The sequence below is a fragment of the Heterodontus francisci genome, chromosome 10 (genome assembly GCF_036365525.1).
Source record: "Heterodontus francisci isolate sHetFra1 chromosome 10, sHetFra1.hap1, whole genome shotgun sequence".
NCBI lineage: Eukaryota > Metazoa > Chordata > Chondrichthyes > Heterodontiformes > Heterodontidae > Heterodontus > Heterodontus francisci.
In genome coordinates, this window is record NC_090380.1 from 42,919,158 (window position 1) to 42,945,083 (window position 25,926).

General features: G+C 44.3%; 1 protein-coding gene across 1 annotated transcript in view; it reads left to right on the forward strand.

Moving 5' to 3' along the window:
• Window positions 1-25,926, forward strand: part of LOC137374427 (MAP3K7 C-terminal-like protein) — a 142,163-nt gene that overhangs the window by 37,008 nt on the left and 79,229 nt on the right. The window contains exons 2-4 of the mRNA XM_068040516.1: window positions 15,810-15,877; window positions 15,986-16,050; window positions 16,500-16,614. Of these exons, the coding sequence (XP_067896617.1) occupies window positions 15,865-15,877; window positions 15,986-16,050; window positions 16,500-16,614 (193 nt within the window). The 5' untranslated portion in view covers window positions 15,810-15,864. The remainder of the gene's footprint in view (window positions 1-15,809; window positions 15,878-15,985; window positions 16,051-16,499; window positions 16,615-25,926) is intronic.

Consider the following 25,926-nt stretch of genomic DNA (forward strand, 5'->3'; position numbering starts at 1 on the left):
GATGAGGGCAGAGCTTGTAGCTGGGCAAGACCTGATGGCTTCAATCTTCAGAATATTCAGCTGGAGGATGTTTTGGCTTATCTATGACTAGATATTGGACAAGCAGTGTGATGGTAAGGGGGTGGTCAGGAGGTGGAGAAATAGAGCCTGATACCATCATATGATGCCAGTAAAGGACAGTACATAAGAACTAGGAGCAGGAGTAGGTAATTCAGCCCTTCGAACCTGCTCTGCCATTCAATACAATCGTGGCTGATCTCATCTTGGCCTCAACTCTACTTTCCTGCCTATTCTCTAGTATGTTTGCTATTATTCAATAACACCTTCCAGCCTCATAAACTCCTTCTTGGTGGTAGAGTTTAAGAGGCATAAAAGGGAATACCATAATCTCCCAATTATACTGAGTCACATAGCATCCTGACTTGGATACCCATCTGCTTATTCAGAGAGAGATGGGGGTTCTGGGGTAGTGAGGAGGGGAATGAGAACTATTTGGCTTAATGAGCAAGGGAAGGTGAAATGCAGTGAAGACAACTAAATGGGTGGTCTCTATATTGGTTAAAAGAAATCCAAGAGCTGCTTCAACCTCTTAGAACAGGAGGTGGTAGGGAGAGGGGTTTAAGAAGGTGATCAGTTGAGCAGAAAAGGAACTTGGTGTTATCTTTGCTCTCCAGGATGATCTAGAGTAGTGAGATTCTGTTAGAGAAGATCAAGGCTTGGAGCCTGAGGTGATTAAGCCAGATGTAACACTGGTTAGCTAAGTGAGCCATGTGCCAGGCTTGCTCAAGTGCTGCAAAGGATGGGCCCTTTATCAAGTGCATTTCAGTAATAGGGGACAGTGAAGGTTTTGCTGCAGATGATTCCATCATAGGAACAGTAGGTCATTTAGCCCCTCGAGTCTGTGTTCTGCCATTCAATGAGATCATGGCAGATATGTGACCTTACTCCATAGACTCGCCTTTGCCCCAAATCACTTAATAGATTTGGTTAACAAAAATCTAACCATCTCCATTTTAAATTTTTAGCAATTGATCTAGCATCAATTGCCATTTGTGGAAGAGAGTTCCAAACTTTTACCACCCTTTTTACATGTAGAAGTTTTCCCTAATTTCACTCCTGAAAGGTCTGGCTCTAGTTTTTAGATTATGCCCCCTAGTCCTTGTCTCTCCAATCAATGGAAATAGTTTCTCTTTATCTACCCTCTCAGTTCACCTTCTTTTATTATCTTGAAAACTTTGATCAAATCACCCCTTTAACCTTCTAAATTCCATGGAATACAACCCTAGTTTGTATAATCTCTCCTTGTAATTTAACAATTGGAGGCCAGGTATCACTGTGGTAAATCTCCCTCCAAGGCCAATATATCCTTTCCAAAGGTGTGGTGCCCAGAACTGCTCACAGTTGGCCAGGTGTGGTCTAACCAGCACTTTGTATAGCTGAAGCTCAACTTCTACCCCCTTGTATTCCAGTTCGCTAGATAGAAAGGCCTGTATTTTGTTAGCCTTTTTGATTTATTTTCTGTAACTGTTCATGAAATTTTAATCTATTTGCCTGGACGCCCGCCCAAATTTCTTTGGACCTCCACTGTTTCTAGCTTTTTACCCTTTAGAAAATATCCTGTTTTATCCTCTTTTTTTTTTTTAGATCCAAAGTGGATGACCTCACATTTGTCTACATTGAAATTCATTTGCCACTGTTTTGCCCATTCACTTAATCAATCAATATCTCTTTGTAATGTTGTACTTCCATCTACAATGCTGCCTATCTTTTGTATCATCAGCAAATTTGGATATGTGGCTTTCTATTCCATCATCTAAGTGGTTAATAAATATGGTGAATAGATGCGGCCCCAACACAGATCCTAGTGGAACACCACTAATCACATCCTACCAATTTGAGTAGCTGCCCATTAGAGTACCTACACTCTGCCTCCTGCTGCTCAGCCAATTTCCTAACCAGGTCAATAATTTGCCTTCAACCTTAGCTAACAGTCTCTTATAAGGAACTTTTATCAAATGCCTTCTGCAAGTTCATATAAATAACATCAATAGACATTCCCCTGTGCACTAGTTCAGTCACCTCGTCAAAAAATTCAATCAGGTTCGTCAGGCATAACCCACCCTTTATAAATCCATGCTGACGCTCTGATCAGCTGAAAAATTTCAAGGTGTTCAATCACTCGCTACTCTTAATAATCAACTCTAATGATTTCCTGACAATAGATGTTCGACTATTTGGTCTAAGTGAGAGATTGTTTTGGCAAATCAGCTACAGTAATATTGTAGCAAATTGAGGACCAAAAATTGAACATTTGGGATTTAGAAGGTGCAGTTGTAAGTAATTTGAGGAGTTTTTTTTTCCAGGTGCAGATGCTGAAGAAATTGTGATTGAACAGGGTAGGGAGACTTGGGTGTTGAAGGATACAAGTTTGTGGTTACAGATAGCCTTGCCCATGATCAAGATCCTGGGAGTGGAGAGTCCACAGGAGATGGTAGTTGAGGAGGTGGCTGTGAATATGGGTAGAGAGGTTTATATGGAGGGAGAGCAGTGAATTCAGAGGGAAGAGGATAAAAGGAGCTGAGATTAAAATGACCATCAATGGGGAACCTCTCTGAGCAGAGGCTGAGTAAGAAAGAAGGGAGGACATCTTCGGGAGAAATTTGGTGTGACACTTGGAGAGTGATAGACAATGAAGATTTTAATGGAGAGTTAGGAAGGATGGAGCAGGATGAGGTGCTTGGAGGCGGAAAAGTTGCCTGGAGAATAGGGGTATAAGAATCCTAGGAAATCCCTACATCAGGTTTTCTTGCTAATTGACGCAAACTAACTTAAATACTTCGACTGTACACTTTACTTTTGTTATACTGAACTATATTTTAATCCTATTTGTAATACACCCTGGATAAAAGCAGCTGAGAAGTGACATGATGAAAAACTGCAGGTTGGGCCTTGATTGACCAAATGTTTTACCAGCCCAAAAGGTGTTAAAGGGGTTCAAATAGTCGAAAAGCAAACTTCAGGAGAAATCTGGTAAAGTTTGAAAACCGTTTGCTGTGTGGGAACTAAAAGATAAGCACTTCCCAGAAGTCCAGATGCAGCTAAGGCTGAGACAAAATTACTGAGTGCCAAGGCCACCATTTGGCCAGGTACTATCATTGGAATGTTTGAGCTGATTGGTGCCAGAGTGTGGGAAGCCCAAGATGTTGAGAGGTTGACCTGGCTTGGGCGGGCACAGAGGGTTCAATGACATCTTTTGTAGTTAGACTGTTCAAATGTAGTGACGTAATGATTGGGCTAAATTGTTCTCTGTAGACTCCACTGTGAAAAGATGGTATTCTTAATTTAAAAAAAAAAAATTCCCTAGGCAGGGAGAGAGAGATATTCAGCCATGAGATTTGGGACCATCCTGCAGACAGACTCTCACTGGAGAACGGGGCTGGTGGAGGGACATGTGTACGTGCCACATTGACTGGTGTGACCAGAGAGTGATTACATGGAGATCGTTCTTCTACCCAGAGTGTAATGCTGCTGCTTTGATATTGCTGTTCAGACACCAGCACGTGTCAAGTCTTACTAAGATTGAATAAAATATAACCACTGTCACCCATAAGGGTTATCATTTCAGAATTCAGGAAAAGGGGATAAGGGGTTAATTGACTTCCTGTACCCTGAATTCCAACAAGCGGCAAAAGTAAGACTTGATGATGAGGGCCATGCTGCTGAGATAAAGTCACTGTTCTGGCGAGTTGGGTGGTAGAAAGATGGGGAGGCTTCAGAAAGCGGTCTGGTGCCAAGATTCAGTGAAAGCCAGGATATTAATCAGGTCATCTGCAATAAGGTTGTGGATGGCGAGGGCTTTGCTTGTGAATGAGCTAAAATTTTGGAGGGAACTGTGCAGGGCTGGTGATTGCTAATCTATCAGCAGGTGATAATGGTAGATGGGTGAGTGATGTGAAGGAGGTTAGTGAGGCTAGATCCCAACGTGTGCTCTGGGGATCCAGGGGAGATCGGTGGAAGACAGGGCATTGAGGTTGTTGCTCTTGAGGCAGCAATGAGTGGGTCAGAGAAAGCTAAGCAAAACATTCTGTAGTGGATAGCCATGGACTGGAACAATTTCAAGTCTGTGAAAGGAGCAGGAGAGAAGGAAGATGGAGGAATAGTCATGGTTTAGGGTAGGCATTTCTGGGGCAGAGAGGCAAAATAGCTGAGAGGGGAGAGATGAAAGATAGAATGGTCAGGTGAGGGTATGGGAAGAAATGGGGTGACAAGGGTGAGAAAGGTTTTAGTAATGGAGACTAAGGATACCGAGGGACAATGAACAGTCCAAAGTTGACATCTAAGACCAGGAGGCTGTTATGTGATGAAGTCCATTGATAGACATGATCAGAGCAGCTTGAAGCAGTCAACAACCCATGAGGGAAAACAGACCAGCTTCAGAGTGAATAGCTTACAGGGGATGGATCTGAAAGCTGTTGGAGGATCAGAGTAACAGCTGATGTGCTAGTGCAGTCAATTTCAGTGAGTTGATCAACCAATTCCGACTCCAGAATCAAAGTCCAGGAGAGAGTCGACCAGGAGCCACAAGAGATTTACCTGCCGGTTTCATAGTGGTCGTAAATACTAACCGTGCACATTAGAGCGAGTTGACGAGCAGAGAAGCATGGAGCAATGGAAGCGAAACCCAGAGGCCAAGATCAGCAAAAACTGGGGAACTAGGTGGATGAAGGATAAATTTGAGGGATCTGTGCTGATGAGGAAGATGGTCCAAGTAACAGTAAGCAGTGAGGAGCACGTGAGACTACGAGCAGCAATGTGTGCATGAGGATCCAATCCAGCCCAGTGAAGAGTGATGGAGAAGTTCTGAAAGCAGAATAGAGCAGGGTAGATTCTGCATAAAGTAAATTTATTAGGTAATTTTATTTTTCTTTTGTTAAACTGCATCAACTTAACAATCTTTTTTTATTCACGGAAATTTCAAAGTTACCTAATACATCCTCATGCTGTAACACATGTTTGGTTTTTTTTTTAAAAAACCCCTTTCCCCTACCACTGTTTCCTACATCAACCTTGTGTCTCCAGCTGGACTGAGCAGGGACCTGAAACAGCTGTAGCTCCATGGCTCACTGTTAAACAGTGCACTTTGGAAGAGAGCTCAACCTGGCAGCTCTGCTTAACTGCTGTGACATGTGATGGACCAGCAAGAATCAGCAGGTGAAATGTGCCAGTCAAGCCTGGCATCTTTAATGTCCAGGTTAAAACTACAATCATCTAATAATTAATTATTAATCATTCGGATAATGCTCAAATTCCTGTTGGCACTGCCTAAGGACTATGTGGTGCTCAGTGATGTGAAAAGAATTCAGTGGTAATAATCCAAGGTCATCGTCATTGGAACAAGATCAGAGACCCATTAAATAATATAATTATTTGATTACTTTTGTTTCTTGCTGCTCACAAAACAAAAATTAAATTGGTACGGGATATATTTTAAATTAATAGAGAACTGATGAGCATAAAACCAACTAAAGCCTCACTACACTACACTAATATTGGAAGGCAAAGTGAAAAAAGCAGAATAATTTAAGTGCTGTTGTGTTGCGCACAAATTGTGCCAATCTTATTTGCTTTGACCTTTTGACTGACTATAAGGCTGCATCCTTCTATCCATAGGAGCTGCCAAATTATATTGTACTTGCTGTGGATTTGATCTTCATACTGATGACATTTTATGGTCTGGTATTGGTTATTACTGATTTCATTTTTGATAAACTCTTATTTTATTTTACTTGCTGTAAAAAATCAAAACAAAGTTACAGGCCGCAATGGTGTTCAATATATTATCCAATGTCAAAAAGTTAAAGAACCATTTTACTAGTATAGCGCTAAGACTAGTACTCATACAAAATACAGGTAATTGTACTTTGTGTATTTTTACCAAACATCAATTTTTTTATTTTTTATTATTCATTCTTGGGATGTGGGCATTGCTGGCCAGGCCAGCATTTATTGCCCATCCTTAATTACCCTTGAGGATAGTGGTGAGCTACCTTCTTGAACTGCTGAAGTCCATGTGGGGTAGGTATACCCACTGTGCTGTTAGGAAGGGAGTTCCAGGATTTTGACCCAGCAACAGTGCAGGAACGGTGATATAGTTCCAAGTCAGGAAGTTGTGTGACTTGGAGGGGAACTTGCAGGTGATGGTGTTCCCATGCATCTGCTGCCCTTATCCTTCTAGGTGGTAGAGGTCGTGGGTTTGGAAGGTGCTATCTAAGGAGCCTTGGTGCGTTGCTGCAGTACATCTTGTAGATGGTACATACTACTGCCGCTGTGTCGGTGGTTCAGTGAGTGAATGTTTGTTTGTGGATGGGGTGCCAAACAAGCAGGCTGCTTTGTCCTGGGTGGTGTCCAGCTTCTTGAGTGTTGTTGGAGCTGCACCCTTCCAGGCAAGTGGAGAGTGTTCCATTACACTCCTGACTTGTGCCTTGTAGATGGTGGACAGGCTTTTGGGGAGTCAGGAGGTGAGTTGCTCGCCGCAGGATTCCTAGCCTCTGACCTGGTCTTATAGCCACAGTATTTATATGGCTACTCCAGTTCAGTTTCTGGTCAATGGTAACCCCCAGGATGTTGAGAGTGGAGGATTCAGCGATGGTAATGCCATTGAATATCCAGGAGATGGTTAGATTCTCTCGTCTGAGATGGTCATTGCCTAGCACTTGTGTGGCACAAATGTTACTTGCTACTTACCAGCCCAAGCCTGGATGTTGTCCAGGTCTTGCTGCATTTCCACACGGACTGCTTCAGTATCTGAGGAGTCGCAAATGGCTCTGTACATTGTGCAATCATCAGTGAACATCCCCACTTCTGACCTTATGATTGAAGGAAGGTCATTGATGAAGCAGCTGAAGATGGTTGGGCCTAGGACACTACCCTGAGGAACTCTTGCAGTGATGTGCTGGAGCTCAGGTGATTGACCTCCAAATCCACAACCATCTTCCTTTGTGCTAGGTATGACTCTCAAACCAGCGGAGAGTTTTCCCCTGGATTCCCATTGACTCCAGTTTTGCTAGGGCTTCTTGATGCCATACTCTGTCAAATGCTGCCTGTATGTCAAGGGCAGTCACTCACCTCACTTCTGGAGGTCAGCTCTTTTTTTTTTTTTTTTTTTTTTTTTTTTTTTTTGTCCATGTTTGAACCAAGGCTGTAATGAGGTTTGGAGCTGAGTGGCCCTGGCGGAACCCAAACTGAGCGTCACTGAGCAGGTTATTGCTAAGCAAGTGCTGCTTGATGGCACTGTTGATGACACCTTCCATCACTTTACTGATTTGAGAGTAGACTGGGGCAGTAATTGGCCGGGTTGGACTTGTCCTGCTTTTGGTGTACAGGACATACCTGGGCAATTTTCCACATTGCAGGGTAGATGCCAGTGTTGTAGCTGTACTAGAACAGCATGGCTAGGGGCACAGCAAGTTCTAGAGCACAGGTCTTCAGTCCTATTGCCAGAATGTCATCAGGGCCCATAGCCTTTGCAGTATCCAGTGCCTTCAGTCGTTTCTTGATATCTTGCGAAGTGAATTAAATTGGCTGAAGTCTGGCATCTGTGAAGCTGGGGACTTCAGGAGGAGGCTGAGATGGATTTTCCACTCTGTACTTCTGGCTGAAGATTGTTGCAAATGCTTCAGCCTTGTCTTTTGCACTGATGTGCTGGGCTCCCCCCATCATTGTGGATGGGGCTATATGTGGAACCACCTCCTCCAGTTAGTTGTTTAATTGTCCACCACCATTCACGGCTGGATGTGGCAGGACTGCAGAGCTTCGATCTGCTCTGTTGGTTATGGGATAGCTTAGCTCTGTCTATTGCATGCTGTTTGGCACGTAAGTAGCCCTGGGTTGTAACTTCACCTGGCTGACACCTCATTTTGAAGTAAGGCTGGTGCTGCTCCTGGCATGCCCTGCTGCAATCTTCTTTGAACCAGGGTTGGTCCCCTGGCTTTCTGGTAATGGTAGAGTGGGGGATATGTTGGGCCATGAGGTTAGATTGCGGTTGAGTACAATTCTGCTGCTGTTGGCGCACAGCACCTCGTGGATGTCCAGCTTTGCATTGCTAGATGTGTTTGAAATGTATTCCGTTTAGCACAGTGATTGTGCCACACAACACGATGGAGGGTGTTCTCAACGTGAAGATGGGACTGTGTCTCCACAAGGACTGTGCGGTGGTCACTCCTACCGATTCTGTCATGGACAGAAGTATCTGCGGCAGGCAGATTGAGGACAAGGTCAAGTATATTTTTCCCTTTTTTTTTGTTGATTCCTTCACCACCTGCTGCAGACCCAGTCTAGCAGCCATGGATCGGTTGGAGCGGCAACTGGATGCACTTAGGAGCATGCAGGTGGCAGAAAGTGTCATAGACAGGAGTTTTAGAGAAGTGGTTACACCCAAGGTGCAGGCAGATAGATGGGTGACCGCTAGAAGGGGCAGGCAGTCAGTGCAGGAATCCCCTGTGGCTATCCCCCTCTCTAACAAGTATACCATTTTGGATACTGTTGGGGGGATGGCCTATTGGGGGAAACAGCAGCCAGAGCAGTGGCACCACAGCTGGCACTGTTCAGCAGGGAGGGACAAAGCGCAGAAGAGCAATAGTTATAGGGGACTCTATAGTCAGGGGCACAGATAGGCGCTTCTGTGGACGTGAAAGAGACTCCAAGATGGTATGTTGCCTCCCTGGTGCCAGGGTCAAGGATGTCTCTGAACGGACAGGGGGAGGGTGAACAACCAGAGTTTGTGGTACACATCAGTACCAATGACATAGGCAGGAAGAGTGATGAGGTCCTGCAGGGGGAGTTTAGAGAGTTAGGTAGAAAGTTAAGACAGGACCTCTAGGGTTGTAATCTCGGGATTACTCCCTGTGCCACGTGCCAGTGAGGCTAGAAATAGGAAGATAGTGCAGCTAAACATGTGGCTGAGCAGCTGGTGTAGAAGGGAGGGTTTCAGATATCTGGACCATTGGGCTCTCTTCAGGGACAGATGGGACCTGTACAAGAAGGGACGGGTTGCATCTAAACTGGAGGGGCACAAATATCCTGGCTGCAAGGTTTGGTAGCGTCACTCAGGAGGGTTCAAACTAGTGTGGCGGGGGGTGGGAACCAGAGCAGTAGGACAGCTAGTGAAATAAATGAGGAGGACATAGTAATTAAGGCCAGTAGGACTAAGGGGAAGAGCAGGCAGGGAGATGTTGCTGAGCACAGCGGAACTGGTGGTCTGAAGTGCATTTGTTTCAATGCGAGAAGTATAACTGGTAAGGCAGATGCGGCACAGTGGCGCAGTGGTTAGCACTGCAACCTCACAGCTCCAGGGACCCGGGTTCGATTCTGGGTACTACCTGTGCGGAGTTTGCAAGTTCTCCCTGTGTCTGCGTGGGTTTCCTCCGGGTGCTCTGGTTTACTCCCACATGCCAAAGACTTGCAGGTTGATAGGTTAATTGGCCATTATAAATTGCCCCTAGTATAGGCAGGTGGTAGGGAAATATATCGGGACCGGTGGGGATGTTATTGGAATATGGGATTCGTGTAGGATTAGTATAAATGGGTGGTTGATGGTCGGCACAGACTCGGTGGGCCGAAGGGCCTGTTTCAGTGCTGTATCTCTATATATAAAAAAAAAAAACTTAGAGCTTGTATTAGTACTTGCAGAATTTGTGGAGCATCCAGGAGGGCTTCTTGAAACAGTATGTAGATAATCCAACTAGGGATGGGGCCATTCTGGACCTGGTATTGGGGAATGAGTCTGGCCAGGTGGTCGAAGTTTCAGTGGGGGAGCATTTCGGGAGTAGTGACCATAATTCCATAAGTTTTAAGGTACTTGTGGATAAGGATAAGAGTAGTCCTTGGGGGAAGGCTAATTATAACAATATTAGGCAGGAACTGAAGAATTTAGATTGGGGGCGGCTGTTTGAGGGTAAATCAACATCTGACATGTGGGAGTCTTTCAAACGTCAGTTGATTAGAATCCAGGACCAGCATCTTCCTGTGAGGAAGAAAGATAAGTTTGGCAAGTTTCAGGAAGCTTGGATAACCTGGGATATTGTGAGCCCAGTCAAAGAAAAAGGAAGCATTTGTCAGGGCTGGAAGGCTGGGAACAGACGAAGCACTTGAATATAAAGACAGTAGGAAGGAACTTAAGCAAGGAGTTAGGAGGGCTAAAAGGAGTCATGAAAAGTCATTGGCAAACAGGATTAAGGAAAATCCCAAGGCTTTTTATACGTATATAAAGAGCAAGAGGGTAACCAGGGAAAGGGTTGGCCCACTCAAGGACCGAGATGGGAATCTATGTGTGGAGCCAGAGGAAATGGGCAAGGTGCTAAATGAGTACTTTGCATCAGTATTCACCAAAGAGAAGGACTTGGTGGATGATGAGTCTAGGAAAGGGAGTGTAGATAGTCTCAGTCATCTCATTATCAAAAAGGAGGTGTTTGGTGTCTTGCAAAGCATTAAGGTAGATAAGTCCCCAGGGCCTGTTGGGATCCACCTTAGAATACTGAGGGAGGCAAGGGAAGAAATTGCTGGGGCCTTGACAGAAATCTTTGCATCCTCATTGGCTACAGGTGAGGTCCCAGAGGACTGGGGAATAGCCAGTGTTGTGCCTTTGTTTAAGAAGGGTAGCAAGGATAATCCAGGAAATTATAGGCCAGTGAGCCTTACGTCAGTGGTAGGGAAATTGTTAGAGAGGATTCTTCGGGACAGGATTTACTCCCATTTGGAAACAAATGAACTTATTAGCGAGAGACAGCATGGTTTTGTGAAGGGGAGGTCGTATCTTACTAATTTGATTGAGTTTTTTGAAGAAGTGACGAAGATGATTGATGAAGGAAGGGCAGTGGATGTTATCTATATGGACTTTAGTAAAGCCTTTGACAAGGTCCCGCATGGCAGACTGGTACAAAAGGTGAAGTCACACGGGATCAGAGGTGAGCTGGCAAGAGGATACAGAACTGGCTCTGTCATAGAAGACAGAGGGTATCAGTGGATGGGTGCTTTTCTGAATGGAGGGATGTGACTAGTGGTGTTCTGCAGGGATCAGTGCTGGGACCTTTTGCTCTTTGTAGTATATATAAATGATTTGGAAGAAAATGTAGCTGGTCTGATTAGTCAGTTTGTGGATGACACAAAGGTTGGTGGTGTTGCGGGTAGTGATGAGGATTGTCAGAGGATGCAGCAGGATATAGATCGGTTGGAGACTTGGGCGGAGAAATGGCAGATGGAGTTTAATCCGGACAGATGTGAGGTAGTGCATTTTGGAAGGTCTAATGCAGGTGGGAGGTATACAGTAAATGGCAGAACCCTTGGGAGTATTGACAGGCAGAGAGGTACAGGTCCACAGGTCACTGAAAGTGGCAACGCAGGTAGATAAGGTAGTCAAGAAGGCATACGGCATTGCTTGCCTTCATCGGTCGGGGCATAGAGTATAAAAATTGGCAAGTCATGTTGCAGCTGTACAGAACCTTAGTTAGGCCACACTTAGAATATTGCGTGCAATTCTGGTCGCCATGCTACCAGAAGGACGTGCAGGCTTTGCAGAGGGTACAGAGAAGGGTTACTAGGCTGTTGCCTGGTCTGGAGAGCATTAGCTATGAGGAGAGGTGGGATAAACTCTGATTGTTTTCACTGGGACGACGGAGGTGGAGGGGCGACATGATAGAGGTTTACAAAGTTATGAACGGCATGGACAGAGTGGATAGTCAGAAGCTTTTTCCCAGGGTGGAAGAGTCAGTTACTAGGGGACATAGGTTTAAGGTGCGAGGGGCAAAGTTTAGAGGGGATGTGCGAGGCAAATTCTTTACACAGAGGGTGGTGAGTGCCTGGAACTTGCTGCCAGGGGAGGTGGTGGAAGCAGATACGATAGCGACATTTAAGAGACATCTTGACAAATACATGAATAGGAAGGGAATAGAGGGATATGGGCCCTGGAAGTGCAGAATGTTTTAGTTTAGGCAGGCATCAAGATCGGCGCAGGCTTGGAGGGCCAAATGGCCTGTTCCTGTGTTGTACTGTTCTTTGTTCTTTGTTAAGACTCTGCCAGCTCAGTCAGTGTGGTGCTATTGAGCCACTTTTGGTGATGGACATTGAAGTCTGCCACCCAGAGTACATTCTGTGCCCTTAGCATTGTTCGTGCTTCCCCCAAGTGCTGTTCAACATGGAGTACTGATTCATCAGCCGGGGGGAGGGTGGCTGTGGGTGGCAGGAGGTTTCCTTGCCCATGCTTAACCTGATGCCGTGAGACTTCATGGGGTCTGGAGTCTATGTTGAGGACTCCCAGGACAACTCCCTCCCAATTGTATACCACTGTGCTGGCTCTGTCCTGCCGGTGGGACAGGACATACCCGGGGATGGTGATGGCAGTGTCTGGGACATTGTCTGTAAGATATGATTTGGTGAGTATGACTGTCAGGCTGTTTGATTAGTCTGTGGGACAGCTCTCCCAACTTTGGCACAAGCCCCCAGATGTTAGTAAGGAGGACTTTGCAGGGTCGACAGGGCTAGGTTTGCCATTGTTTCCAGTGCCTCGGTCGATGCCAGGTGGTCCATCCAGTTTCATTCCTTATTGGCTTAATAGTGGTTAGATACAGTTGAGTGGCCATTTCAGAGGCCATGTCCTTTACTCTTACATTAGTGAACCAGATGGGTTTTTACAACAATCGACAATGGTTTCATGGCCATCATTAGACAAGCTCTTTAATTCCAGATTTTTATTAATTGAATTCAAATTCCACCTTCTGCCATGGTGGGATTCGAACCCATGTCCCCAGAGAAATACCCTGGGTCTCTGGGTTACTATTCCAGTGACAATACCATTACGCCACCACTCAGTACCCAAGGAGGTGAACCACTCCCATTGATCACAAGACACTTTGTTTTTTCATCTTGTCATTTAACCAAAAAGGCACGAAAAAGTTCAAGTACATGTGTACGTCATGTGAATAGGAGTATTGAAATTGCATGCTTAAGGACGGTGTTTTATAACTCATTTTTATCCATTAATCAAAAATGCAATTATCCACATTTGGATTTTCAATTAGCCACATGTGGCTAATGTATTGGACAACACTGTACTGTTACAAAAGCTGAATGCTGAAAATCTGAAATAAAAACAGAAAGTGGTGGTAATGCTGAGCAGGTCAGGCAGCATTGTAGAGACCATATAGAATAAAGGGTACAATTGTAAAGGGGGTGCAGGAGCAGAGGGACCTGGGTGTACATGTGCATAAGTCATTGAAGGTGGCAGGACAGGTTGAGAGTGTAGTTAATAAAGGTGATATCAGCGATGTGGCACCTCACCTTCCTCTCCCTTACACTTTGGGGTGTGCCTCTTCTGGCTGAGGATGAGGTGGAGGCAGCCTGCTCCTGAGTCTCTGCCGCCACCTCATCCTCTGCCAGAAGAGGCGGACCCTCCTTATCTTGAAGGTGCCTGTGGGGGCTCCCAGGCATGCCTATGGCAAGGGCTGCCTCTGTCACAGGGCCTTGGCACACAGCTCCTGAGTCGGGTGGGGCGAAGGGCTGAAGGGTAATGCTGGAGCCCTCGAGCTGTTGCCCCATGGTCTCTCGCTAGGTCCATCTCCGCCCTTTCTTGGCAATCCTGAATGCTAGAAGCAGCCACCTGCTCGGACACAGCTGGCATCCACTCCGAGCACCTTTTGTGCCATCAGTGACACTGAGCGGTCTTTTGTTCTAGGCATATCAGCACACTGCTCATACCCACTCCATGGTGCTGCATATGGCTTTCCAAGAAGTTGCCCAATCTCTCAATAGAGGAGCTCTTGCGATCAAAGTGTCATGAGGGATGAGGGTTTCAGTAGCAGATGAGCAGAAGCGGGGCAGTGTCAGGCAATGTTAGAGGTGGAAATAGGCAGTCTTAGTGATGGCACGGATATGTTGTTGAAAGCTCTTCACAGTCAAATATGACGCTGAAGTTGTGAACAGTCTGGTTCAGCTTCAAACAGTTTGAGCGAGGGATGGAATTGGTGGCTAGGGAAAGGAGTTTATGGTGGGGAACAAAGATGATGGGCCTTCCCAATATCTAATTGGAAGAAATTTCTGCTCATCCAGTACTGGATGTCAGATAAGCAGTCTGACAATTTGGAGACACCGGAGGGGTCTTGGGAGGTGGTGGTAAGGTAAAGCACAGTGTCATCAGAATGTATGTGGAAACTGATGCTTTTTTTTTTGGATGATGTCGCTGAGGGGAAGCATATAGATGAGAAATATGAGGGGGCCAAGGATAGATCCTTGAGGGGTACCAGAGGTAACAGAGTGGGAAAAGAAGCCATGTCACCTCCTGTTTCTGTCCAGACCAGCTGAATATTTTCATCTTTTTCTATTTTATTACCTTTTTTAAATCTGTGACTTCTGGTTACTGACCCTTCTGCTGCTGGAAACAGTTCCTCCTTATTTATGCCATCAAAACCCTCCATGATTTTGAACACTTCTATCAAATCTCCCTTAACCATTTTTCTGCTCTAAGTTGACCAATCACCAATTCTATAGTCTGAACTGAAGTCCCACCTCCTTGGTATCATTCTAATAAATCTCCCCTGCACCCACTCCAAAGCTTTGATATCCTTCCTAAAGTGTGGTGCCCAGAATTGGCCACGAGACTTGAGCTGATGCCTCACTAGTGTTGTACAAAATAATTACCAACAGAAGTACTGTTACTAAATATAATTAAACTAAAATGTGTATGATCTGGATCAAGGCAGAAGGAAAATTTATAATCCTGTATTACTTTTGGGCTATGTGCTGAAACATCTTCAGGATCATGGAGTCTGTAGGATGAGGTTTTGTGGCCTGCACCATGGGTTCTTAATATGAAGCAGTCAGGCAAGGATGCAAGATGCCAGGTGCTTCCCCATGGAGTTGGAAGAAGAGTTGAAGGGCAAGTCAGACGAGGTCACTCTCCTGTGTTTGTTAGCAGCCAATTCCAGAATGGCATAGGGAGAAGTTTTATTGCCTGCCCAATTTGCTAGGGAATGGCACGTGGCTTGGGACAACCTAAAAGAGGAGATATAACAAAAAAGGAAGGTTATAAATAGCTGCTGGGGCCCTCAGTAGATTAATTACTAATCTATCAGTTAGCTTTAAATCTTTATTTATTTTAAATCTAAGGTTAATTCACGCTGTTGTGCAGTTTCCCAGGGGACAGCACTCATTAGCAGCCTCCTTAGTCTGTTGTGAGACTCCCGTGGTTCCTCAATTTTTTTTTTAAAGAAAAGCCATTGATTTTACTGACAAATCATGGGTGAAAGTTGACTGTCAAATTCAGCAGCCAGTATTATAACAGACTGCTGCATCTCAATGTGGTTATCTGATATGTGAGTTGTAGAAAACATGCCAAAATATGTCGAGGGTTTTCGTGTCAGATGAGGCTGACACCTGTCATTACTGTCATTCAAGTGTTATTCGTTTCTATTGCACATACTACTATTCTGTCATATTGTGCAGAAGCACAGACACATTGAGCCTCAGTTTGGAAAACTGCATCATGGTACATTTACGTACTGTTGCAGCTGCAGTCCAAACTGGCTAAGTCACCCTGAGCTAATTGGGGTCATAGGCATTTTTACTGACTGGAGTCATGTTTAAAGGAGTTTGCTGTAGCAGGCTGACCCAGACAGGGTTATGCTGACAATATTTTTCTCGTTTAAAGACAGTTTGTGGTTCAAAGTTGCTGAACTGCAAACAAAATGAAAGAAGACACATCAGAGAGAGAAATTTCATCCAGTTTTGTGCGAGTGAATAAAGTTCTGTGCCTTTTTCTGTAGGAAAGGGAGAGAAAGTCCGGCTGACGGAAAGCAGGCCTGAGGGAGCCCAGAGCCCATGGGAAGTGCAGGTAACAGCATGCTGCCCTAGCAGCTGTTTCAGTGTCTATTACACTGTCAATTTGTTGCCATGCAGCAGGTGCTCTATCTCTCATTTTAATCTTTAATGTTCTACAAAGGCAAAGACCAGGCAAGACACAAGTCCGTTCAGAACATTGCATCGGCAGGTGTGGAATTGTGCAAGGTAAGGTAATAGGTGCAATCTATCTGTGTGCACGTAGAACTATATTTTTATAACAAAATATTTTGCATTCTTGTACAAGTTTCGTTGTCTATTTGGGGTTATCTTTCTGGTTACTGGCAATTAGCTTTGCTTGCCTTGACCTTTTATGAAATATAAAACTAAAAGGAACACATGATACAGTGCTATGAATTCTGAAAGTTAGTACTCAGAAAGGCATAGAGAATCCAGCGAACTCTTCTGCTTTGTTTCCCAGCTTTGTCATTCGAGATTACTCTTTTACCATCCTCTATTTCAACATTTGAAGGGGAAAGGGAGCCCACTTTTGGATTTCATTTATCAGATACTGCTCCAGCAGAATAATGACACTTTTTCACATGTGGTGCTAAAAAGGCTTTCCCAGTAAATGCTGGAAACCTATAATGAATCACAATACTAATCTTTCCTCACAGCTAAAGAGCAGAAACTACAGTCAAACCTTTAGTCCCATTGGCCATATGATTACCACAAGGAGGCTACCTTCGGATAAACCTGTCCACATTTCCTTGAGCCTAGATGACATTACAGGTACGCCAACATATTTCACTTACAAAATGTGAAGATGAATAGGTTCAGATATAATGTGGAATCCTTCTGTTAGCATTACTATCTTTGTAAATCTAAACATTTGTAAAACTGTAAAATTATAGAAGAAGCAGGCTACAAAAGCTTTCACTTTTAGGAAATGAGGGATTTTGTAAATGTGGCATGTTCTTTTACACATAGGAAAAGAGACATTTATAAATTTACATTGGTTTATTGCAGCATTTTTGAATACGTTCTGGTGACTGTTTCTAAAGGTGCAACAAACAACTGTAAAGTTAATTTGCATGATATATTTGACAATTAGTCCAATTATTACTGTTTTCTATTTTGCCGACATAGTTTTTCTATTTCCTGCTTCTGTGTACTGTATTTATAAGTAAACTTCTTTTGGGCCTCCTTATCTCGAGAGACAATGGATACGCGCCTGGAGGTGGTCAGTGGTTTGTGAAGCAGCGCCTGGAGTGGCTATAAAGGCCAATTCTGGAGTGACAGGCTCTTCCACAGGTGCTGCAGAGAAATTTGTTTGTTGGGGCTGTTGCACAGTTGGCTCTCCCCTTGCGCCTCTGTCTTTTTTCCTGCCAACTACTAAGTCTCTTCGACTCGCCACAATTTAGCCCTGTCTTTATGGCTGCCCGCCAGCTCTGGCGAATGCTGGCAACTGACTCCCACAACTTGTGATCAATGTCACACGATTTCATGTCACGTTTGCAGACGTCTTTATAACGGAGACATGGACGGCCGGTGGATCTGATACCAGTGGCGAGCTCGCTGTACAATGTGTCTTTGGGGATCCTGCCATCTTCCATGCGGCTCACATGGCCAAGCCATCTCAAGCGCCGCTGACTCAGTAGTGTGTATAAGCTGGGGGTGTTGGCTGCTTCAAGGACTTCTGTGTTGGAGATATAGTCCTGCCACCTGATGCCAAGTATTCTCCGAAGGCAGCGAAGGTGGAATGAATTGAGACGTCGCTCTTGGCTGGCATACGTTGTCCAGGCCTCGCTGCCGTAGAGCAAGGTACTGAGGACACAGGCCTGATACACTCGGACTTTTGTGTTCCGTGTCAGTGCGCCATTTTCCCACACTCTCTTGGCCAGTCTGGACATAGCAGTGGAAGCCTTACCCATGCGCTTGTTGATTTCTGCATCTAGAGACAGGTTACTGGTGATAGTTGAGCCTAGGTAGGTGAACTCTTGAACCACTTCCAGAGCGTGGTCGCCAATATTGATGGATGGAGCATTTCTGACATCCTGCCCCATGATGTTCGTTTTCTTGAGGCTGATGGTTAGGCCAAATTCATTGCAGGCAGACGCAAACCTGTCGATGAGACTCTGCAGGCATTCTTCAGTGTGAGATGTTAAAGCAGCATCGTCAGCAAAGAGGAGTTCTCTGATGAGGACTTTCTGTACTTTGGACTTCGCTCTTAGACGGGCAAGGTTGAACAACCTGCCCCCTGATCTTGTGTGGAGGAAAATTCCTTCTTCAGAGGATTTGAACGCATGTGAAAGCAGCAGGGAGAAGAAAATCCCAAAAAGTGTGGGTGCGAGAACACAGCCCTGTTTCACACCACTCAGGATAGGAAAGGGCTCTGATGAGGAGCCACCATGTTGAATTGTGCCTTTCATATTGTCATGGAATGAGGTGATGATACTTAGTAGCTTTGGTGGACATCCGATCTTTTCTAGTAGTCTGAAGAGACCACGTCTGCTGACGAGGTCAAAGGCTTTGGTGAGATCAATGAAAGCAATGTAGAGGGGCATCTGTTGCTCACGGCATTTCTCCTGTATCTGACGAAGGGAGAACAGCATGTCAATAGTCGATCTCTCTGCACAAAAGCCACACTCTACCTCAGGGTAGACGCGCTCGGCCAGCTTCTGGAGCCTGTTCAGAGCGACTCGAGCAAAGACTTTCCCCACTATGCTGAGCAGGGAGATTCCACGGTAGTTGTTGCAGTCACCGCGGTCACCTTTGTTTTTATAGAGGGTGATGATGTTGGCATCGCGCATGTCCTGGGGTGCTGCTCCCTCGTCCCAGCACAGGCATAGCAGTTCATGTGCTGAGAGTATAGCAGGCTTGGCACTCTTGATTATTTCAGGGGTAATGCTGTCCTTCCCAGGGGCTTTTCCGCTGGCTAGGGAATCAATGGCATCACTGAGTTCCGATTTGGTTGGCTGTATGTCCAGCTCATCCATGACTGGTAGAGGCTGGGCTGCATTGAGGGCAGTCTCAGTGACAGCATTCTCCCTGGAGTACAGTTCTAGGTAGTGCTCAACCCAGCGGTCCATCTGTTTGCGTTGGTCAGTGATTATGTCCCCCGATTTAGATTTGAGAGGGGTGATCTTCTTGATGGTTGGCCCAAGAGCTCTCTTCATGCCATCATACATTCCTCTGATGTTTCCGGTGTCTGAGGCCAGCTGAATATGACTGCATAGGTGTTGCCAGTAGTCGTTTGCGCAACGCCTAGCTGTTCTTTGTGCAGTACTTCTGGCTGCTTTAAGTGCTGCGGATGTTAAATCGCTGGGGGCTTTCTTGTAGTTCAAAAGTGCTAGGTTAGTCATTTTAACCAATTCAAAGTCATGCATGATACTTTCTGTCGGCTGAGGTGATGGGAGATTTAGGCACATCTTCTATTCCACATAGTTTATGGCATCAGTACAGAACAAGCGCATGTGGACCGGGAAATAGTGCAGAGATCCATATTTCCAGATCCTTGCTCATTGTGTGCAGTACACAATCTTCCTTTCAGTTTGGCCTGACGTGTTTTTGCACAAAATGTGCTAGAGCTTCATTTCAAGCAATAATAGCATAATAAGTACATGCTCCATTCCCTCAAATGAGTGAAGGTCAGGCCAGTTCTGAGCTAACAGTGTGTGAATGCTCAAAGGGGAATCAGCTATATTTTTCCCAAGTTTGTTGCTGACGGAGGAATTTGAATGTTGGTTTCTGAGAATTGAATATCTAAGATTTTGGCTGCTTTTTGATTTTTTTTTTTTTTTCCTCTTTGCTTTTTTTTTCAAACCCAGATTCTTGGTAGCAACATTTTTGATTGTTACAATTACAAAATCAGAATATGGGAATTTATTTAAATTCTTCAGTTCTGTGTTATTTGGAGAAGAAAGAAGAGGGTGAAAGGTGGGTCATGAGGTAGGTTTGCTTGCACCTGAGATAGGCTGAGATATTCACACCCATCCATGCAGTCATGTCTGCAGACCCAAGCGCACTTTTTTTTAATATAGATTGTCTGTCTGTCGAAAGTTGCCTTCACCGGTTCTCTTTCACCAGTGAGGCAGTGATGGAGACATTGTGTTTGCTGGCATCTGAATCCAGACCAGTAATTATCAAGGCCACAATAGTTTGGAGTTTGTCTTATGCTTCCAAGCCACAGCAGCGCACAGTTGCATCAAACAAGTAATTGCATTCTTTGTTAGCATGATCTGCTTAATCACTTTCTCCATGAAAACCACGAGCCGAATGAGATAACATTGCAATTCACTAAGAGGGTGGAGCATCATTGGCACCCAGCTGACCATTTGGGGCCTGACACACTGTCCCATAGCTTTCATGAGCAGCAACAGTTTCAATTCCATAAATGTACAGTGGTCAATGACCAGCAACATAGGATCATGCACATCAATGCCCACTTCCCAGGCAGCAGTCATAATATTTAGATTTTTGAGTGCTCTTTGGTCTAAGCATGGGGAAAATGGAGAAGGAGTCAGCTCACCTGCAGCCAGTGACAGCACAGGACTATTTAAAATGATCTACTTAACATGTCTGTTAAATTTTCAACTTTGCAGCTAGAGTCATACACCAGGCTCTCATGAGGGGAAGCTTTCCCCCCATAAGTGTCAGAGCCATTTAATACAGCAAATTTGTACAATCTTCATGTGCATTGCCCTTTTAAAGCACTTAAACCACTTTGATCTGCTAAGACCTTATTTTGCTCCGTCAGAAGAAAACTCTTTGGACAAAGCTGATGTAAACTGTAACCAAATTTACTATTTTGAAAGTGATGACTTGTGTCTTTCAACCCATTGCTTTCCTTTGGTGATAGTATAGCCTAGATTTTCTGATATTGGTGCAGTTTAAATCTGGTTAGATCGGAGTTGTGTAGTTTGCACCTAACTTTTTGAGGTTATTTCATTGACCTATCTTGAAGTGTGGATTTGAATGGGTACAGAAAGTATGCTTGTGGTGGGAACAGAAAATTCAGTCTCAAAGGAACAGGTGTAGGCCATTCAGCCCCTCGAGCCTGTTCAGTTACCCGCCTTGGTTCGGTTATCCTTGCCTAACAAAAATCGATCAAACTCCGTTTTGAAATTTTCAACTGACCTATCAAATCCTTTTAATCATAAACACCTCAATGAGATCACCTCTTAATCTTTATATGGTATGAAGGACAATTAAAGTGCTTCTGCCATGTCCACTGCTGTCTTACCACTTTCTGACTCATGCACTATCATTTGAGAAAAGGGGCCTAGTTGGTCTGAATGGTGCATTGCCCTTGGAGACATCATCCTTGTCTGCGCCTGGGCCAGCCAGTCATGTCTCTTATGCTCCAGCCAGTAGCTTCCTGCTTTTCTGTTACCACCATTACATGCTCCTGCTTGGTGATTCACCCAATGCATTCTCCTCAAACTGAGGGGGGGGTATTTTTCAATGGGTGGAGTCATTATTTGAAGTAATCTTAATCCAGCTCTCATAGTAGATCTATTATAAGGATTTACCCTCAAATTCCGAATTAAAAGCCCTGTTATCCAGTGAACCAGTTAAAGCATTTTGCATCACTATTGGAACAACATAGTTTAGCATACACTGGGTTTGTTTCTCATGAAAATCGCATTCAAAAAATGAATCTACACAGGATATAACACAAAGTAAGGCAGAAACTGACTGTGACCTGTTCTGGCCCTATTCCAATTCATGTTTGGATTTGGTGCTCTTAATAGAAGTTCCTGTCATCGTTATTAATACATTAAAAAGGGCATTGAAGTCTCCTATTTGATTTCCAATGGATAGGAGTGCTGAATGCAAAGTCAGGTTAGGTGTCATTTTAAAGTTTGCACCCACATCTAATCAGATTTTATGCATTTATTTTTCTGCTGTTGGCTAGGCTCTTCTGAGCCTTTGTCAGATTTCCTTATTTTTGTGTCAGCCATGGCTCCAGTTGGTAGCAATTTTGGCTGAGTCAAAAGATTGTGGGTTCAAATTCCACTCCAGGACTTAAGCTTTCAATTTTTGCGCTAACACTCCAGTACAGTACTGAGGGAATATGGTACTGTCAGAGGTGCTGGCTTTTGGATAAGATGTTAAACTGAGACCCTGTCTGCCTTCTCGGGTGGACGTAAAAGATCCCACAACACAATTTCAAAGCAGAGCAGTTGAGTTATCCACGAGCAGCTTCATCACTTTTTCCATGAAAGCCATGATCAGAATGAGATGACATTGCAATTCAATAAAGTCTGGAGCATCATTGATGGCACCCAGCTGACCATTTGGGGTCCGACACATTGTCCCATGGCTTTCATGAGCAGCAAGGGTTTCAACTCCATAAATGTCAATGACCAGCTTTCCTCAGTGTCCTGTCCAATATTTAACTTTCAATTCACATCACAAAAAAACAGATAATTTGGCCTTTATCACCTTGCTGTTTGTGGGAGCTTGCTGTGCGCAAATTGGCTGCTGCATTTCCTACATTACAACAGTGACTACACTTCAGAAGTGCTTTGTTGGTGGTATAATGCTTTGGGACATATTGTGCTCATGAAAGGCACTATATAACTGCAAGTCTTTTTTCTTCTCCCAGCAGCATTACTGCCACCAATGGTATTCCCAGTGGGAAACCTGCAAGCTGATGTTTGAAAGAAGTGGAGGAGCCATGGAGCTATGTAGAAAACCAAGAATTTCAGGCAGCTTAAGAGGTTCTCCATGCCCTCTTGCTCATACCTGCATACCCACAGGGAGCCAGGTGCTGAGCTGCTTCATTGCTTGTCTTCAAACTCATGCCTCCACTTCCTTTTTCTCTTTTTTTTTGGTCTTCCTCTTAATCACCTGCTCTTTCAACTTTGCAAGCATGCTATTGGGTTGAGATGTTCTTTGCAGCTCTGCAAAGGTTTTTGGAATTTTTGTCTCTGTTGTGGCACTTCCCTTTAATAGTCATATCCCAGTAAATTGACTTGCATACACTTTATTCTCTCATCACTAGTATTCTCCCTACACTTGAGTCTGCACCCAGTCATATAAATAATTATGCTAATGGTTTACACTGGAGAATTGAACGCTATTTATACTTTACCTTTTGAGCAGGATTTGCATTAGCTCTTAACTATTTAGAGCCAACTTAGATCTGTAGATGGAAATGAGTCCCACAGTTTCCACTTGTGTCTGTATCTTTTAATGTGAAGAGACAAGTTGTCATTCCTGGCTACTGTTTCCTAATTTTTAAAATACAGATGATACTGGCAGTTCACTTAATAGTAGTTCAGCCATCAGGTTTGTAGATGGAGCGATGGTGTAAGATTTGGACTCTATTGTGCTGTCACATTTTGGGGAGGGGCAGATACTGTGAGTTAGGAGTTAAAGCATGTTTTTGAAGTAATGGAGAGAAGCTGAACATTGTCTGACCATCATTGTAATGGATGCTGGAAAACTTTACGATATGAGGTTTCCAATTTTGAGATTCTGCTGAGGAGGTTTGAGGAGTTAGGGTCTGATTGAAAAGCAGAACTTCAAAGGTAATAATCTTTGGGCTACTACCTGAGCTGCATTCAAATTGGCATAGGGTCAAACAGATCAGAGTTGACTGTGACTCAGACTGGTGTCGGAGACAGGAGTTTTGATTCATCAGGCACTGGCACCAGTACTGGGGAAGTGGAGAGCAGCTCCATTGGTACAGGTTGCACTTAAACCAGGCTGGGACCAGTGTCCTGCTGAATCACATATCCTAGGGCTGTAGATAGGGTGTTGAATTATAGAAGTAGGGGGCAGGGTTCAAGTGAAGGGAAATTTATAAATTTAAGGAAAGAAGTCAAGGTTACAGTGTCTTATTTTGGTTTAAAAATAAGATGCATGAGACAGGAAGGGACAAAATGTTTAATAGTGATTGTTATGTCTCCAGGTTGTCTTCTGGTTCCCATAAATTGGAACTGACTTGTAAAGGCTGGAGTTTTTTGTTTATTTTGTTCAGCTTCCATGCTGCCTGGTAAGGACTGCTTTAAACCAGAGTTATGTTTTTTAAATTCGTGCATGGGATGTGAGCATCGCTGGCTAGGTCAGCATTTATTGCCCTTGAGAAGGTGGTGGTGAGCTGCTTTCTTGAACTGCTGCAGTCCATGTGGGGTAGGTATACCCACAGTGCTGTTAGCAAGGGAGTTCCAGGATTTTGACCCAGAGACAGTGAAGAAACGGCAATATAGTTCCAAGTCAAGATGGTGTGTGACTTGGAGGGAAACTTGCAGGTGGTGATGTCCCATGCATCTGCTGCTCTTGTCCTTCTAGTTGGTAGAGGTTGCGGGTTTGGAAGGTGCTGTCTAAGGAGCCTTGGTGAGTGCTGCAGAGCATCTTGTAGATGGTACATGCTGCTGCAACATGCATTGGTGGTGAAGGGAGTGAATATTGAAGGTGGTGGTTGGGGTGCCAATTAAGCTGGCTGTTTTGTCCTGGATGATGTCAAGCTTCGAGTGTTTGAGCTGCACTCATTCAGGCAAGTGGAGAGTATTCCATCACACTTTTGACTTGCGCCTTGTAGATGGTGTACAGGCATTGGGGAGTCAGGAGGTGAGTTACTCGCTGCAGGATTCTTAGCCTCTGACCTTCTCTTATAGCCACGGTATTTATATGGCTGGTTCAGTTCAGTTTCTGGTCAATGGTAAGCCCCAGGATATTGATTGTGGGGGATTCAGCGATGATGATGCCATTGAACATCAAGGGGAGATGGTTAGATTCTCTCTTGTTTGAGATGGTCATTGTCTGGCACTTGTGTGTTGTAGATGTACACATCACACGACTCCAGTCTGGCAGTGTATGTAGCACCCTGGAACACTAAACATAACAATTAGTTCCTAGCTCTTTACAAATGATATGACAATATATAATATCTCTTTCTTTAAAAAAAAAAAACAATGCCTTTATATCAATATAACTGTTGCACTCGTTTAACATTTTGTTCTAAACTAAATATTAACAATCGACTTTTATAAATAAACGGAATCCCTTTGAGTCTTTTATAGCTTGTTTTCTTTCTAAAAATGTTATTGATATTGCTTTGGTGGATAAACGTCGTGCCTCCATCTTGTAGATTTGGCATTCATTGCTCTCTCTGGTGAGTTGGCACACTGGACAGGTGATGTTTTGTGTTGTAGGGGTCGTGCTTGCTATTGCTAATGTGTCACTTGCTGGTGACGTCGTTGATGTCTCGCTGGGTAGTGATGTTTCCGGTGTTGATCTTTTCTGTTTCCCAAGCTCAGGTGAAGGTCAAGTATGGATGCTGCTCCTTCTCATTTACTTACTGGTTTCGGTCTCAATGATGTATGACCTTGGCTCAGCTTCACCAACAACTTTTGCTGGGTTCCAGGTTTTCATGATTGGATTTTGAAAAGTACATGTACAGTTTGTCCTTTTTAACAGCTCGGGTAGGGAATTGGCATGCTTGTTGAAGTGTTGCTCTCCTCTTACCTGTGCTTCAGTGAGTTGTTGTCTCTCTTCCTCCTGGTCACCTTGAAGGATGTATTTTGCTTGGCAGAGTTGTTTTATACTTCCATTCAACAGCTCTGCAGGTGATTTCATGTTAGCCTTGAGAAGTGTAGATCGGAGTGACAATAAGGCAAGGCTTGGGTCTTCCTTCATCTCTCGGCATTTCACAAGGGTTCTTTTGACCTTCTGGATGTGTCTTTCTATAAACCCGTGTCTCCATGGGTAGTGTGGTGATGAGGTGATGGTGTTGAACTCATACTGTTCAGTGTATTCCTTAAATTTTCTGAATGTGAATTGGGTGCCATTGTCATATATTAATCTCAAGAATCTCTTGCTCAATGAACAGAACTCCTACTGCTGAGAGGATTGTTGTGGCTCAAGTCTTTCACTTTCTGCATGAAAGGAACTTTGAGTAGTCGTCTGTGACTGAGATACCATTCTTGATTTGTGTGTGCATAAATCGGCTCCTACAGTATGCCATGGTCTGGGTGGTACTTCAGTAGCTATCATCTCATTCTGCTGTGTGTTTCTGTCCTTCTGGCATACATTGCACATTATCAATGTCTTTGTATTTGCCTATCCAGTACACAGCTGATCTGGCTCTGA